A 17202-nucleotide genomic window follows, 5' to 3' on the forward strand; every position below is an offset into this window, starting at 1 on the left:
GGATAAGAGGGAGCAAGTTTCAAAACAAACATTGCCAAAGATCCAAAAAACTTTACTTAATCTACATTCATAAGGGTTAGATGTGGTTCCAGGGGTTCAAGGATAAGCTCCTTTTACATCATGGTGGACTAGAGGAGGACTGGGGTAGTGATAATCTGTTCAAGTAAAAATGAAAATGTTCCTGTTTAGTTTGTCATGAAATAAGAGCGCATGTGTCAAATTCAGAGTAGCCAAGTTGTCCAAAACATGACAGGTCTGTCTTACATACAGGTGTGTCACACCTGCTTGTTTTTCTTAATTCATGAAAGAGTTCTTGGGTGACTAGAAAAGTTTTCTTGGTGGAAAACTTCCAATAGATTTGATAGCTTCAAGATGCACTTAAACCAAAATTTAAATTTTACTGAATCAAGTTGTTTTCTTGAAGCAGGTAAACCCACGCATGTTCTTCCTCTATGTGCTGTGGCTAATCTTGAGCCGGTTGAAGCTGTTTGCTGTTGAATTATCCTGGAGTCCGACAGAGTTGCATTTTGTTGCTAGTTTTAGCCAAACGCACTCATTAGCATTCAAAGTGAATAGAATTATGTGTTTTATACAATTATGGGCAGAGATGGTCCTACCCAACTTTAAATATACAGTACCAAACCATTGCTGAAGTCCAACTTTCTCTTATGTAAACAAGAGAATAACTGTTTTTAACATGATCTTATGTGCTACATCTAAAAACACATTTTCGAATCCCATTCCTTCCACTGTGTACCAGTGATACCTCTGCACTAACCTGTGGCTAGTTGAAGGACTAAACAAATTACAGTCAGTCAACAGCCAACCTCTGTGAAAACATGTTCTGTACATTATTCAAAATGAAGTTCACAAAGCTTGTAAAAAAAAAGCTGTGAGATGTTATCTGTTGGGCTTTCAAGACTCCATTTGGAATGTTTTCATGAACTCAACCAAGGTGATTTATCAAGTCTGCTACAACTATAAACAGAATACAAACCGAAACCAAATTCTTATGCAGCCCAATTCGTGCCTCCGGCTGTATTCATATGCAGAGTTCTTTTCATAGAGAATAACCATTACCAAAACCTTACCACAAAGCCCAGCCTTACCGAACCGTTCATGATTCATCTGGCAAGTTCCCCTTTCCTTCAGCAGTTTGTTATGCTGTTCTTTCATAATCCTGTAAACTGAGGAGCATCTTCCGTGCTTTTTAAGCGGCGATCTCAGCTCAGTTTTTAGAGATGAACTCTCAGGCTTCTTCATGGTCGTCTGCAGTTCAATTTAACAGATGAAATTACTGCAAACTGCTTCAAAGTGCCATTTTATTCATAAGGCTGAAAAACTGTGGGTCTATCATGAAAAGCTTGCAGGAATTTCTTATTTCTCTGATCTATTTGATGTCAGGTTACATTCTGCAGTAGTGGCGAGCATCATCTTGCTGCACACAAAAAAATGGAAATCTCATGTTGACGGATGAAATCTCTTGAAAACACAGCATTCACAACACAGCAACCTTTTCCTTATTTTATATAAAAACAATATAATTTGAAAATAAATATGCTTTACTGTTTTACATAGACACAGACATGTTAATATTGAAGAAGAGACAAATGATGACTAATGATGAGGGCTCGAAGACTGATGGCCGAGAGGATGCAGATTGTAATCTGGATTTTAAATCGGTGGTGATACTTTATGCTAAGCCACTAGCAATTGTTTATTTTCATTTGCATCTTTGCAGGACGGACAAGACAGAGGTCCACTACTGACTTAAATACATCTTACTTAAACCTACACACAGATGTGCACAACGACAAATGAACGCGAAACACACACACTCAGACACACATGTACACAGATACACGTTACATTTTTTACACAGCACCCGCACCCTTAGTCAAGAGGGGTTAAAAAACAAAAATCCAGAAAGAGATGCCATCAGTGCGCCAGTAAAATTATCGATTTAGGGAATGTTCTCAAATCAGTTTCGATTTTTCTCTCATTGTTTCCTAGAAAAGCATGGTGAGGATCCATGCTGAGAGTCAGTGACCTTAAACGTGGGGGAGGGGGAAGGACAGCTACAAGTACATAACACTGCATATATAAATAGACCAAATTAAATATAGGTAGAAGACTGAATACTGAAAAATACTCTAAGACATTATAAATTATCTAGGATGAACTATGGCATTAAGGGTTATTAAGTATGTACAAGTTCAGAGAAGAAGATACGTGATCAATGGTTTTTGTATTGAGTTCAACAACTAAAAAACTACTTTGACAATCCCCTCTCCTGAAAAAAGGAAAAGAAAATAATTTAAAAAGCACTTGAAAGATTTCTCAGTACATTTTGTGAGGCACAGTTTTTCAAATGGAATCACACTACAGTATATAGGATGTTTTCAGTGGTTTTCATGTAGGACATAGCAAAACATTTGATGCTATATTGATAACCGGTATCCCTTTTAAAGTATATGGCACTCCAGAGTCTCTTCTCCTGCAAGCTGCTCACAATAGTGACATTGTGTAAGTCCACGTCAATCCTGCAATGTCCTCACGGGAAAGGAGGCGACATCATGTCCAGACAGATTTCCATCAGCTGCTCCGCAAGTCCTGCTTTTATACTCCGAAAAAGCAAACGTAGACAATGACCGGGAAAAAAATCCATCATCTCTTTTGAAAATGAGAGCGTTCCCAAGTCCTCCTCGGCCTCACCCGCTGTTTTAGCAGTTAAATATATCTTAGATTGAAAGGTTTTGCAATTTATGATTGACACATAACCACAGTAGACTCATATCCAGTGAAGTAATTGCATTCAACAAATTTGACAACAGAACTACACCTGCATTGCAAGCCTGTTAGAAATGCAAAACCACATGGCGGCTATTTGCTTATTGTCAAAATGATGGGTTTAGTAATGTTTCTGTAGCAGCATAACAATTCTGTACTTTTTAAAAATTTTATCATGGTCTATATACACACAGATATACAATGGGAGGAAGTTCAGTCTTTCTCTCTGTTCTCTCTCAGTCAGTCCAAGGGGAATGCTTTCCACAGAAAAGAAGAGCTTACGGTTCAAGGTCAAAGTGCTGTGCTGTGAAATATCTTTAGAATATTCCTTCATCTGGTGCTCCCAACTCTCTCATCTTCTGGGCTTGTCACATCTTAAAAAGAGAAAGAAAAGAAAAAGAAAAAAAACAGAAAATTAAACACAGGAAAAAACTTGCAGCGAAAGTGTTGTCAATTCTTTAGCATTGATTTCCAGGTTTCTTTGGGTCCAACTAAAAATTCTAAGTCCAATGCTTGCTATTCTGTTAGCTCTGTTTGGTCTCAACCTCGCCTGGTAATGCCGTACTAAGTTGCTAATACACTGGAACCTCTCAGCTCATTTTCAATTTCCAGTGGGTGTCATTAACAGATTCAAATGTAAAAGCCTATGCACCCTTTAACCCAACAAACTGAAGAAACACCACATAGTGGAAAGCAGCCAGACTAGAATCTAGTTCTGACATTCACTGGTAGCTAACATTGAACTAGGCTGATGGTAGTCTGTATGAATTGGAGGAGAACAAGATGCATCTGTTGGAGTGTTTCAGTGAAAACAGCTGCAGCTGGAGAAAAATGATGGGAGCTGTATGAGTCAACCAAAACCCTAAAGTTGTGAATCATAAAAAACAAAATTACGAGTTAAATGATGTACTAAAGGAGAGGATGGCAGGCTCAGTCGTCACTCATTTGCCACATCAAATCCAAAAAGTCGGGAGCTCATAGTCTACATAACCAGCATGACGTCAGGCATTGGTCTTTGAACCCTTCTTTTTTGCCTCAAGTTTGGCATTTGTGTTTTTTTTGTTTTCTTAGAACCAGAGGCGACCATCTTTGAAGGACAGAGTGGATACATCACTACCCTGGTGGGCAGTCACTATTGCAGTGACTTCTCAATCCCAGGCAGCAAAGCCCTAAAGCAAACCCTGCTATAAATAATCCGAGTCAGACTAACATCAAGCTGTATAGAAGAAAACTTGAAATAGAGCGATTAAGAGAATAAACTCATGAGGAAGATGTATACTGAGGTACGTACTTGACTGAGAATAGGGTTCACGTTTGGTTTTTACAATCGGACTTCTTTTTGTAACCAGTGGAGTCGACTTCGTATGACCACCCATAAGAAGTGCATGTATCCATTGTTTAAAGTTTTACTATCCCTGTCTAGTAAGATGGCGTACTGTTGAGTGACATTGAGTTGACTGGTGATGTTTTTGTTTGGGAAAAGTCTGCATTTATCGACTGTACACAAAAGAGAGACATCAGAAAAAAAGAAATGATCGAAAGAATCTCTATTGATGGTCAACAGGTCAGCTCCAGGCTGGATGACAATGCACTTTGAAGCAAGAAGATATAAACTTTAGGACAGAGTCTAAAAGTCAGAGTTCTACTCTAGCGCTTTGTGATGCCACTTACTTGCAGGTCCTCTCATTGAGCTCTAGCTGGCGGTCTTTACAATATTCGTCAGTGTGTTTGCAGGAGCACCGACAGGTTGCAGGATCCTGCATGAACAAACGCCTCCTCCTGTCCGAGCAGTGGTCACAACATGGCTCGCAAACACTAGACAGAGAGAGACAGACAGGGGTGGGGAGGAAAAGGGAGAGATGTAGATTATCACAGTGTACCATTACCACCCACGGGAAAAGCAGCCCTCAAGTCAACCCCATCGTTTGCTCCAGTTTGCTCCTCCAAGCCACTGGCCGACAAGTTGTGCTGCATGTGACAGTTGGGTAGTATTACACATAGGTTCCCACAGAGCAGGCAAATATTCAAGCAGTAAAATTACCCTTCTCCACGCCCCCCCAGCCCTCCTGCGTTGATTGGACCATTCACAAATACCTTGTATGTGTTAGACATGCAGAGAGCAAAGCTTTGGACCACTTCATGCAACACCAAAGGACACATATCGGCTTTGAACTGAAGGTCAATGACAACACACTTTTTAAAAATGCTTGAAAAAGAAGACTCAAGGGTTTGCTTGGTTCTCCATTAAGAAAGATTTCATTTTATTGGGTGAAAACTAAAAACTACGCTTCCCACAGAGAGACATTAGATTCAGAGCAGAGAACGACATCTCAAGATACAAAGTACAACTGAACACAAAGACATGTATTTACATTTTTGATTTTCCAATAAAATAAAGTTGCTTTTGTAAAGTTTCAGACAAAAACAAAAGGCATAAAAATATCACTTGCTTCACAATTTGCTGGTTTACAAGTCCCCCCCCCCCCCCCCCCCCCCCCCATAGCAGACATGAAAAAGAGGCAATAGATAGCCATCACTCATATCTTCACATTACATAAAAAGTACCAGCATTGTACATGAGACAGCAGAACCTGTTTGTTAAGATGAAAAGAAAAAATGGCTGGAGAGGAGACGGGTACGAGACACAAGAAAGCGGCACAGACTCAACACTTAACACAGGACCATGATTGCAATCCCAGTTATCGCGTCACAGATACCACAACAGTATGAGGCGGTCTGCAGAGCCATGCTGGTGGAGCTGTGATCTGTGTCAGTAAGAAGTTTTGAGGACAGTCTGTTTATTCCAGCTTCTTTATACAAGTCCATCATCAATCAGAGAGCTAGCTATCAGACAAGATGTTGGCAGCAACTTGTTTCTTAAATGGTTTGTGATATGCCGCCGTATCTGCTTCAACCATCGTCTTTGTCTTGTCCACAGAGAGTGACATTCTTGAAAATGTGAAGCTGGTAAGATTGCTGGGAGATGAGATGGGTATTACGACTGCTAGAGATTAGTTAGGGTTCATTTCCATTAGATGTAATATAAATAGAAAGTTGGCTGCGCGTCCCTTGTTATCACTGTTATGCCAATTTTTGCTTAAGCTACATTATCAAAAACATGTAAGCAAACAGCTTCGCACTGCTATAATGAGTATGCAGAACATGACTGACAGGACGAAAGTTAGTACAATACACGGAAGCAACATGCTAATTGCTGTAGCTAACGGGCAAATTAAATGATGCAAATTAAAATGGGCAAAGAAGCTCCTCCCAAATGAGCTTAATTATGAGAAGTGTGACACTCAGGTGCAGGTAGGTGGAGAAGGCGGAGCTGACATACGCATCGTGAATTGTTTTGTCGCGGTTTTTCTTTCGTTTTCTCTTTTGGCCTTTACCCTTGCCTTTCCGGGGTTTTCTGCAAGAGAAAGAGGACAACAACGCAGAGAGATGCCTGAGAGACTGAGGAGAAATTGACTGAGGTGTTGATTTAAATATCCGGTATTGATTGACTGGTTTTTGGATGATCAATTCTTTCACCAGAGTGGAAACAAGGCATCAGGCAGTGTTCACTTCATGTATGTAGATTTGGGATTTTTATCAGTTAGGAATCATATCAATTCCAGGTTTGCAGAAAAAAATGAAACCACTTGCTTTTTGTTGAAATGAACTTAAAAAAATGACTTTCAAAAGGCAACCAATGGTGTGTTCTGGAACTTACAGAAGGTGGTTTCCACTTATCTTGTAGTTTGTAAATGTGATGAATATCAATGTCAAAGTAAAAACCCACTTTATGGTCCAACTTTGGTTGAAACATTTTTGTTCAACAGTACAATGACTCTGCAGACTTTGTTAGGGATTAATGGTTTGAGGTTTGGCTCTGCCGGCTGTTCTGAAATTTCCCAGATGGCTCGAGGACAATGAACTTGGACTTGACTTCAATACTGCTTCTTTAGGGCCTATCTGGGTCACCTCTTAAAAAGCTGATTCAACTTGTTTGTGAACACAGAACTATGAGAACAAGCTTGTGAAGCATAAAAGATGAATTTCACAGGTGCAGACAGGATACAAATATCAGGGTTGTACTCTGTTTCGAATGCAAACTGGGTCTTACTGTCTATGATGTCTATGACGTACACAGCTAAATATAGCTTTAATACAAATTCATTTTATCCTAGAAACTCTGCTCTTACTGACTCAGACTATGTTGCAGGTATTTAGTCCAAAATAAATTCTGACCTGGTGGAGTTAGATGAAAGGTCAGTGAGTCGGTTATTGTAATTTATGGTTCTCATCAAACTTAATAACAATCCATGTAATAGCTGCTGAGGTCTGACACAGCTGTGACATAATCACGACATTGACGATAAGGATTAACATGTGACGAATCCAACTGGTGTGAGAAATCCCTCTTTCACTTCCCCATCCATCACTGTTAACGATAACAGTTAACAATTTTCACAACCTCAGCAGGATGAGTTACCCTGACAGACCCCCCAGAAGACCTGTCACTGCTGAGAGGTCAGAGGCCAACGTAAAAAACTAACATGAAAGTATGAAACCAACAGAAACAGGAGTTGAACGACCCTCGGTCCATCACTCTTCAGACCGCACCAGAGCTTGACTCGTGAACAGTAAAGATGAGGCCTCAAAACTAACCTTATCTATATGACAGAAAAACCTGACATAAACACAACCAAACTGCTGGTGAGGGATATTAGAGAGTTTGGAAGATTAAAGAGTTTTAATGACCCTTAGCACACTGACTTCTGTGGAATGGGATGAGGAGAACACTTAAGCAAAGGACCATAAACACAAAAGTTTAACAGATCTTCAAAAAAACTGTTATCTACATCAGAGAAGCCAGTAACAGAAGTAGCAGAAGTTAAGTGGGACATAAACAGTAAAGGAGAGAGGAGCGGAATGTAAAGGTGAGATAGAAAAGGGAGGGAAGGTGTAAAGGACACATACAGAGAGGGCAACGGCCTCGTGAAGTGTCACTTATTCACCTGGATGAGTAAAGACGGTGTTTCCCGTGTTTATCACCTGAGAGCTGCGCGCTTATCTCATGTTTGAGCTTGTCTGGGTTTTGGTTTTTTTAATGAAATATTATCACTTGTATGTGCCAATGTTTAAGAAAAGTTAAGAGAAACCAAGCATGTGAACAAGGTTAGAAATAGCACATGGGAACATTTCAGAGAGTTGCGGGTGACAAGAGGGGGAGTTTGTTTGTGGAGCTTAACAAGAGAAAGATCAAATCTCAAGTCCCCATTGTTTGACCCAGTCTTCATGCAGAAAGAGGGCTGTACTCACTTTTCTCTCTGTTCTTTCACTTCTTTCTTTAACCTGAAAGGCAGGAACAAAACAATATGACATTAGATTACAACATGCTGTTTCCTGGTGAACAGATACACACTGTATGGAGATCAACCTAGCCCAGAGGCTCATGATCAGCATGTCTGGATCGTGTTATGTCATCCTCTTCTTTTTTTTTTTTTTTACCAGAAACTGTGATAAAGCTGGCTTTCACTTTCAAAAGAAAATGGACCTGATTTGTTGGGAAATAATGCTCTGTGAACACTCACAGACAGGCACACACACGTACACAAACATGACTACAATAGAATGTTTTCAGGGTTTGTTTCATTTTTCCTCTTAGTGACGACTCCTGCAGATAACAGCGAGTGGAGCAATACGATTTGCCGGCACACAGTTTGCCAAAAGAGTTAGGAAACAGTGTTTCATTCAAAAAGGTCACGGAGACACAGCCAAGTTTCCGTTTGACAAAGTGTTACAATAACTAAATAAACATGCAAAAGGAGCAGGGATATATGTTAGGAAATATGCACATCTTCAGATAAATACTTCATGTGCCACTGTAGATCGCTTACACTGGACTCTTAAATAAAAGAAGACTTATAAAACTACTTTAGGACTATCACATTTACTGAGTAGCTTTTACAAGAAAAACTTGCTAAAGCATTGTACATTGGTTCTCACACATGTAGAATATCTGTAAGGAGACACTCAACATTCTCTATGCAGTAACGACTAAATGTTTTTCCATTCTGTGATCGTCTCACGATGTATCGAAGTATCCCTTGGGAGTGATAGGGTTCGCTACAGGATAAAAGCTGTTTACCTTAAGAGAATCTTCAATTATACTTTTGATACTGACGCACTCTAAATGTAGTTGATTAAAGGAGTAATCCTCTTTTGTGTCAGGCAATCCGTCCTGTTGTTGATACCATTATAAAATGATTGTTTGTGCCTCAGATTCAAATTGCCTCCACATGCACAAAACAAGGGACTGACTGGAAAGGATGCAAACTGAAGTCCAGTGTTTGTGTTTTTAATTTTCATCATTCACATGTGTCTCAATTATTACTTTTGTGGCTTTATCAATTCTTTATCGTATCATAATATAGTTTACTCCTATAGATACATCAGTTAGTGATAACTGCAGTATCAGCATGAAATATAAATAATAAAGGTAGCTCAGTGTGTAATCAAAGTACTCGACACAGCTGATCATCGAGTATGCTACGTCAAATAGTTTCCTTTCTGCCTATCTATAGAAATTGAAATATTGGCAGTGACTTGGTGATCTGTTAGCTGACTTTAATACCTTTATTTTTATCATTTCCAGGAACATGAAAGTAAAGCCAGAATTTTAAAACAGTGCTAAATAGATTGAACACAGCCTCTTAACTTTATAGAGGTGCACTTAACGTTTACAGCCATGTTGAAATTGTTTTACAGTGAGGTATTGAGAAAGCTCAGGCAGCAATAAGTCCAGAGTTACATTTCTTTATAGCCCGGGGCTTCTAAAGACAGACTCAGCCTCACTGTGACCAATGAGACAAACATGTTTCAGATTTGAATATTTAGAAAAGAGGCATTAAGTGACAACAGAGCTTGGTTCTAGGTCAGCGTCCCTACCCCCTACAGTGTTTGCTTGTATTTTAGATTTATCTTATATATAAGAGAAAGAAACAAGTGCTGCTGTGTCACTACTTCATGTCTTTCAACTCACATCTCAGCTTCTTTAAGGATACTATGCATCTAACCATTAAAGGTTTCAAGGTCACAGAACAGGGAATCTTGTAGAAGACATTGTGCCTCGTGTGTAACCAGGAGAATTCACCTTACTGTGACTGGGGTGGGACCAGCAGTACTTATCTCACAGGTCAATAACTAAAGCTATTACACCTTTTTGTAGTTCCAGGAGTTACCTCCACATGACACAGCGGGGAAATACAGGATAATGTAGCACTATACTCACATGAGCATCTTTTTATAGATCAATGGAGCAACAGTGGCAAAGATAACATACCTGATATGCATCTGCAAAGTGTGTAAGAAAATAATAGCTTTACCTGATGTGTTATGTTAACTTCTGCTACCCACAGTGCTTTGTGTTTCATCCTTTTAAGTGTGTGTGTGTGTGTGTGTGTGTGTTTGTGTGTGTGTGTGCGTGCATGTGAGTGTGTGTGTGTGTGTTGTAGGTTGTGTTCAGGGTTTCTTACCTACACTCACATGCGCTGTGTTCTGTGAAACTCATGAAAATATCATTTTGTTGTTTTTGGGGTTTTATTCTTTTAATCTGTAAAAAAAGAAGAAGAAAGAGGAGTTGTTAAATATTTGAATGAAGTAATCAAACCACATTATTCCTAAACATCTTGTTGTGATAGTCATGATTCATTTTCACACTTTAAAGCCTCTAACTGGTCTGCAGGAAACTGAAGACACCAAACAAAGCTGTAGTTGACACATCTGTTTGTTTCCTAAAGTAAAAACATTGATGGTGTTGATGTTACGTGGTTTTCTACTGTTGATTCGTATTTCTTTACATCTTGTTGCAAACTCTCCTTCTGCATTTGTTTAATAGCAGCAGACTTGATGATAAAAAAGTTTATATTTCAAGCTGCCCAAGTCTTACAGTTTAGCTTGAAGCAGAGGATGAAAAATTGCATCAAATTTGAAATTCCTTCTGTTGGTTTTTCTGAAAAAACTTGCATAACTGAAGGTTTTTGCCAAAGGTCACATCTGAGCAGCCTTTGCGCAAACAGCAAGGCACCCTGAGGGCTCTTGATTTATCAGAGGGACACTTGCGAAGCCATTGCTGCCCCTCTGGTGTGACAATTTGAGCAAAAATAAAGCACTGAACTGCCTTTTTATGTCACAGAGATGCCATAAACAAGGGGTTTTAGATATAGATCAAAGTAGAGGTCAAATTAGAGGAAAAAGAGCAAACATGCTGCATAAACAACCCATGCAAAACAAGTGTTTTTGCTGCTGAGTGCGGACAAAGCCACTGACCTCCATCGTTATGTTGTAGCTTGATGTAGGCATGCACTGCAGCATCTCATCGTTGCAGCAGCCCGCACATCGTGTTAACACCACGCAGGACGGGATGAAGATGTGCTCCACTTCCTCCGGATACTCCTGTAGGATCTCCACCAGCAGCTCCCGCGGCTGGCACAAGCTCTTGTTGTAGACCTCCATTAAAGGGATCACTAGGGGAAGGAGAGACAGTGTAGGATTCAGAAATTGACAGCAGAGCTCTAGAATAATCCACTGACTCTTAAATAGTACACTACTGTAATAATGACACAAAGCTAACAAAGAAATATGAATTACAAATGTGGGCAGGCCAATTGAACACATTCATGCAAAATCCCATTTTACTTTTACTCCATTGAGTAGCAGTTGGTTTATTCATCTACTTTTAAACACACATGCAGGCAGTTTCTTCTTGGCGATAACAATCATTAAATCTATGTTTAACCCATCCACTGAATCAAATAATTAAAAAAAATGACTATAACTACAAATGTTTTAGCCCTGCATCTGCCCCATTGTGATTTAGTCCTCCAAAAGCTAACAGCCAATGATCAGCTTGCGCTCCCCTTCTTTGCAGGAGTTCTGCTCTTGAGAAAGATATTAGCACACAGTCTGACAACACCTCCAAAACATCACTCAGGACCTAAAACAACCCCGGCCTGACAGGCCTTCTGGGGAGCCAAACCAAATAAACTTGGCCTGAGCAATATTGTAAAGTTCAGCTTCTGATTGTCCAAATTAGATTGGGCAACACTGGGATTGTGCAAAAATGAAATTGTGCGGCCAAGAGGGTGAAATTCCTTTCTATAACTGAGTCTGGTCACCATAACATCTCCCGAGCTTAACCTCAAACAAGAAGGAATGCTGCTCAGGATGAAAACGTCCATGAGCTGAGATTTAGGGGTGAAGCGGCTCTCATTTTAAAAAGGGAGAGTTTAGAGGGAGATCTGAGCTAGGGCAGGATTTGTAGTTGTCCACCAGGAGGCGTTAATTTCCCTTTAATGTCAAGGTGAACCTTAAACCAGCTCTTCTCTCCTTGGCTGTGTGCCAGTCAGGGAGCCCTGAGTAGACTGTATTCCCACGGTGCCCTGTGGGACACCTACCGTCATGTGGACCTCTTTCTGTTTCCTTCGGTATGTGGGCGCTCTGCATGGAGGGAAAAAAAACGAACTGTTAGTTATAGTACATTGTGCAAGAGCTCAGAGAAAAAAACCGCTGCTCATGCCCTTTACTTATCCAGACTTGCGCAAATATATATTCACATCTGGACTTTTCTCCTCTACCAGAATCAGAAAATGGCAACTGCGTTTGTATGTTATCTTTTGACGACTCTATAGACTCTATACACATTGTAGGAGAAATAAGATCCAAATACTCAGTATGTCCTCTACAGGCACTACAAAATTAGATTAATAAATCTTATGGGTATTTTGCTATCATACACATCGGGGAAGCATTTTTTTAAATATATTATTCAATATTTCAACACTAAATATGTTTCCTGTCTTCAGTCATATGCATTCACTTATATATAGTGTGGGCCAAATATTTGAGTTACTATATGCGGACAAGCTGACCTAAATTCTGCCACATCAACTACGTGACAAAACTTAACAAACTACTGAACCTCTGTGTTGGTTTCGTTTCAGTCACCAAACCTTTACTCGGTTCCTCTGCTGCCTCTTTTAACAGCAACACGGATTAAAACCAGTTAAGAATGTCAGCTTTCCCTCACAGGGGGTTGCCGTCACTAAACCGGACTACAGCACACTACAATGACGTTTGGCAACTTTCCATGTGTGCGCGCATTACGCACAACTTTCTCTCTCCTTCACGGCACAAGCCTTCTGCCGCGCTCTCTCTCTCTCTCTCTCTCTCTCTCTCTCATGCTCACAAGAAAGCCACTCGCGCAATATCTCGACAGAGTTGCGTGAGACCTTCCAGCAAAACCGGCTTCTATTCAAATGTTCAATTTCTTTTTCATTCCTTTACGACGAATAAAAAGGTCTGGTTTTACGGGTCCAGCAGTCTCCACCCACTTCTAGTGGCGTGAGAGGGTCCAACCTTGTGGGCCGAGGGATCCCCAGCCCACCAAAACATTACATTCGGTTTTGTTAATGGGTGGGTGTGAAGCTGCGAACAACGGCCCCTAAACCGAGTGATGAGTGATCTTGAGCAGCTGAAACCTCATCCTGATTCTGTTCAGTGTTGATTATGTGGATTAGCTGTCACCAAATCAACCAGTTACTTAAATAAGCACTTTACTACAGTCCGGAGGGTGGCGATTTCATTGACTAGGATGAGTCTTCATTGAGGTGGAAAACTCCTGCTAGAAATAATCCTTCAAAGCCCAATCATGTTACTGGAAAATATGCAGGCTCCCATTGAAGTGGCCTGTTGCTTTTTTTTTTCACCTTGAAACCTTTGCTCCAAGCCTCCCTGCGCACACTGCACTTCATTAATGATTATATGGAAACGATTTACAGTGCGCTCTCAGTGCCATTAAAATTCCCCGAATCAACCGGTTAAATATATGTGAAGTTGTGTTTGTTTGCTGAAACGGATCTCTGGGTGAGGGTAGAATCTTTTCATTGAAGCGGTCTGAGCATGTGAGTGTGTTCAGTGCCAGGAGTGAACCTGCTCATGTCCTAATTCAGAGCGGAGCCACTGCGCCTTTAAAGCGTAATAATATCTCCAAGGCGCTTTAAGAGCAGGCCTGCTATTACCCAGAGTCAAACTTAACAACAATACCGAGAAATCTTCATATTTACAAGACATTAAGCGCACCACCCACGAGTGTGTGTATACGGTTTATAGTGTTGGGCTCTTTAAATCCCCGCAAAGCCACCAAACATTTGGGCTTGTTTAAACATGAGCGATGACCTAGCCAGAGGAAAGGCAAGGACGAGCTACACATTAATGACCAGCGTCATTTCGCAAATAAAGGTCGATTATGTTTTTAAAAATATATATTTTTAAATCCAGTTTGCTCCCAGGAACACGACTCACCTTGACAGCTGACAGCGTCAAAAATAATAGTGTCAAACTGTCAATAAAGTTCATGGTGTTGGAAATCCAATCCAAAGGCAGGCGACGTTTTAAAATCCAAGGGGCCAACGAGGCGATTTCTTCTCAAACATGAAGTTTTCAACAACAGCAACAACATAAACAACAACACGAGCAGGCCGGCTAAAACATGTCTAAAAAAGGGGCAGGGGGTTGTAATGGCAAATCCATGTTGGCCCCGGGGTCGCAGCGTTCAGTGCTTTGCGCATAACTTGTTACTTCTGAACTTTTGCCAATGACTTTCAAGATATCCAGAAACACAAGAATCCAAGACGCACAACGTCTCACATTGTTCCGCAGCAGACCTTTATTCTCTTGACAGGGTATAGCAATCCTCCTCATTACAAAAATAATCCCATGCTTGTTGCTCCAAGTGTCTGTCCATTTGAAACTTCTCCCTGCTCCCGTGTGCAACTTGACGCCACGGAGCAGGATCAGTGAAATAGAAACCCACGCGCGCACATTGTCGTCCCTTTCAAACTTCCTGTCTACATAGGCAAACTCTTGTTTATTTTTTATTCCTGTGACAGAGCTCGGCTCTCTCCGTTACGATAGAAAAACGCGTCCACCTCTGTCTCCGTCTCTCCATAATGTCCACAGGCAGCCGCGCTCGGCAGACGTGGATGATTGGTGGATCATTAAAGCGGGGTAGGTGTGTCCTCTATGGGCTGATATAGGCTACAGCACTGCGAGCTGCTCTGAGGTCTTTTTCTTTTCCTTTTTTTCCTTCCAAAAGTTTCACCTATTAGACGTCGACTCATGTGACCACATCAGCAGCAAGCTATTAAAAACGCAGAGCTGGGATCAGAAGTGCCGAGCTATTTATATCCTTTGTATTTGAGTTAAAAGGGAATGAGGGCGTCCTGATGTTGTGATTGTTCTGTTTTATACTCGAGTCAGTGTCTGAAAAATCATCCACACATACTCCACTTTATCATGTTCATGTTGCATCTCTTTGGCAGCTTCTACCGCAATTTCAGTGATGTGCAATATGCATTTAGTCACATACAGACCTTGCTGCGGAAGAAGCATATTCTAAAGTCATGATATTATTATTTGAACATTTCAAGCGCACACGCTAACCACAATATGTCCTTGATGCATCATAGACCTTTGCTGAACAGACACATTATCTTGGTAAATTAAATAAAATCCCTCTTGGCTTATGAAAAGGGCATTCGGGGCATTTCTTTTCCAGTCTCGTGGCCATTCTGGCTCGTGCTCCGAATATCCATGAAAGAGGAAACACACCTTCTCAGAGTCAGAGAGAGTGTGTACCGGGACACGTAGTCTATCCACGTCTTTTGAAATGTGTGCGTGCGCCGGGCAACGTTGCCACCTGTGATCCGCCGCAGCGTGCCGGCTGGCGCGCGCCAGCACGTTAACGGAAAGTATGAAAATGCCGCCTCCCCCCCCCACCCCCACGTAACATCGCTAAGGAAAAATTGGTTTTCTGTTTCTGACCACGGCTCAAAGCCCCTTTTTTGGTTGTATTAGAACGACAGCTGAGACAGCACGCGGCGAGGAAGAGGTGACACAGAGGAAGAAAAAAGATAGATCGTCAAAGTGATGCAAATATGCGGATATTCAGGAGGAACCAGCGTCACACAACTTCTTTATTCATCAGCATGTGACGTTAATGATAAATATAGTGTATTAAGGGTCCATACACATATCCTAAGTCATTATCTTTCTCAGTTGTGTTGCAAATGTTTGTACATGTTTGTAAATATGCACATAGACTATTAAAATTAAAACGATACACTTCTACAGATTGCCTCCTAAAGAGTTATCTTGTTGTAAACAGTAGCTTTCTTCGGGGTTGAAATTGAGAGAATTATAAGTGCCTTAACTAGCATACTGTTAGTCTAACAAAACACTATCATATGTGTTTTGAGTGGATCCTGAAAAATGGTCAGTAGCAACACCTGAGAAAAATATGAAGTGGTATTAAATATAAAGAACAAAGCCTAAAGTGAGGTTCAGTATTTCACTACTGGATTTGTGGTTTATTTCGACCTTGTGTGGACCAGAACATGTTTAATTCATTTGGCTTAATGAAGGGAAATTAATGTTTAATTGTTTTTCCCTGTTGGTTAAAAGCCTGCAGCCAATTTGAAACTTTCCAAGATGCAGATGATTAATTGAAAAAAAAGAAAAGAAGAAGAAGCTCCTCCAGGGTGTGTTAACCCCTGAGGATCATCTTTTTTTAAATCTGTAGACTATGAAATGTTTAATGGAATCTTAGAAAACGTATTTATTTTGAGTATTTTTGAGCTGCTGTCTCTATTTCTGGATGAGCTCAACATAGTTGTGACACCCTCTACTGGACAAACATTTCACTGCAGGGCTATCACTGTTGTGTCTTCTACCTCCTGCACATTGACAGATTGATAGACACAGAGGAAGAGAAAAGAGCCGATAAAGAACGCAATGACACAAGTTGGCAGCTATGTGCATCACATATTAGCCCTGCTTGCAACAACTCATACCTTAGCATGCAGATAAATGGGGGGTAAAAAGTACAGACAATGAGCCTTTACAGCCTGGAGAGGATTGAGGCATGATGAAGCAGAAAAGCAGAGAGGCAGAGAGAGTGATGAAAAAAAAAAGATGGCTTTCCATGTAACTGTAGTTGGTTTGAGAGGAGTTCCTTGGCTCTGTATACTTGTCTGAGATTTAATTGAAGAATAACACTTGAGTTCATTAACAGTGTCACCAAGCTCTTCTTTCTGCTGACTCAGAGTGTGTGTGCTTGTCTGTCTGTGTGTATCTGCACTCGAATGGGCAAGGTGGTCAGAGGTGGTGAGAGTGTGTCCAGGTTTGTGCTGACTCCATACATACACTGGTAAAACATACACACTTTAATGAGGTGGTCCTTTCCAACACGTACAACAAACAGCCTCCCCTCTACCCATCTGTACACTGAGGCACATTTATAGACGTCATAACGGGATCAGGGAGATTCCTGTCAGCAAGTGCGGCTCATTCCTAGATCAGCTT

The 17202-nt window shown here is 40.8% G+C and overlaps 1 protein-coding gene across 3 annotated transcripts; it reads right to left on the reverse strand.

Annotated features, from left to right (window-relative positions):
- Nucleotides 1-1305: 1305 nt before the first annotated feature.
- On the reverse strand, nt 1306-14874 carry vegfab (vascular endothelial growth factor Ab). 3 transcript variants are annotated; one of them, XM_020638865.3, is made up of 8 exons: nt 14143-14867; nt 12237-12279; nt 11110-11306; nt 10317-10393; nt 8101-8133; nt 6131-6205; nt 4462-4605; nt 1306-3164 (listed from the first exon to the last, which is right to left on the reverse strand). In XM_020638865.3, the coding sequence occupies exons 1-8, from the start codon at nt 14194-14196 to the stop codon at nt 3143-3145; spliced, it is 645 nt and encodes a 214-aa protein (XP_020494521.1). In that variant the 5' UTR covers nt 14197-14867; the 3' UTR covers nt 1306-3142. The 3 variants fall into 3 exon arrangements, with proteins under 3 accessions (XP_020494521.1, XP_020494522.1, XP_065819737.1); XM_020638866.3 differs by lacking the exon at nt 6131-6205 and having other exon boundaries at nt 14143-14854; XM_065963665.1 differs by lacking the exons at nt 1306-3164; nt 4462-4605 and having other exon boundaries at nt 5267-6205; nt 14143-14874.
- Between the last annotated feature and the right edge of the window lie 2328 nt (nt 14875-17202).

The sequence above is a fragment of the Labrus bergylta genome, chromosome 15, assembly GCF_963930695.1.
Source record: "Labrus bergylta chromosome 15, fLabBer1.1, whole genome shotgun sequence".
Taxonomy (NCBI): domain Eukaryota; kingdom Metazoa; phylum Chordata; class Actinopteri; order Labriformes; family Labridae; genus Labrus; species Labrus bergylta.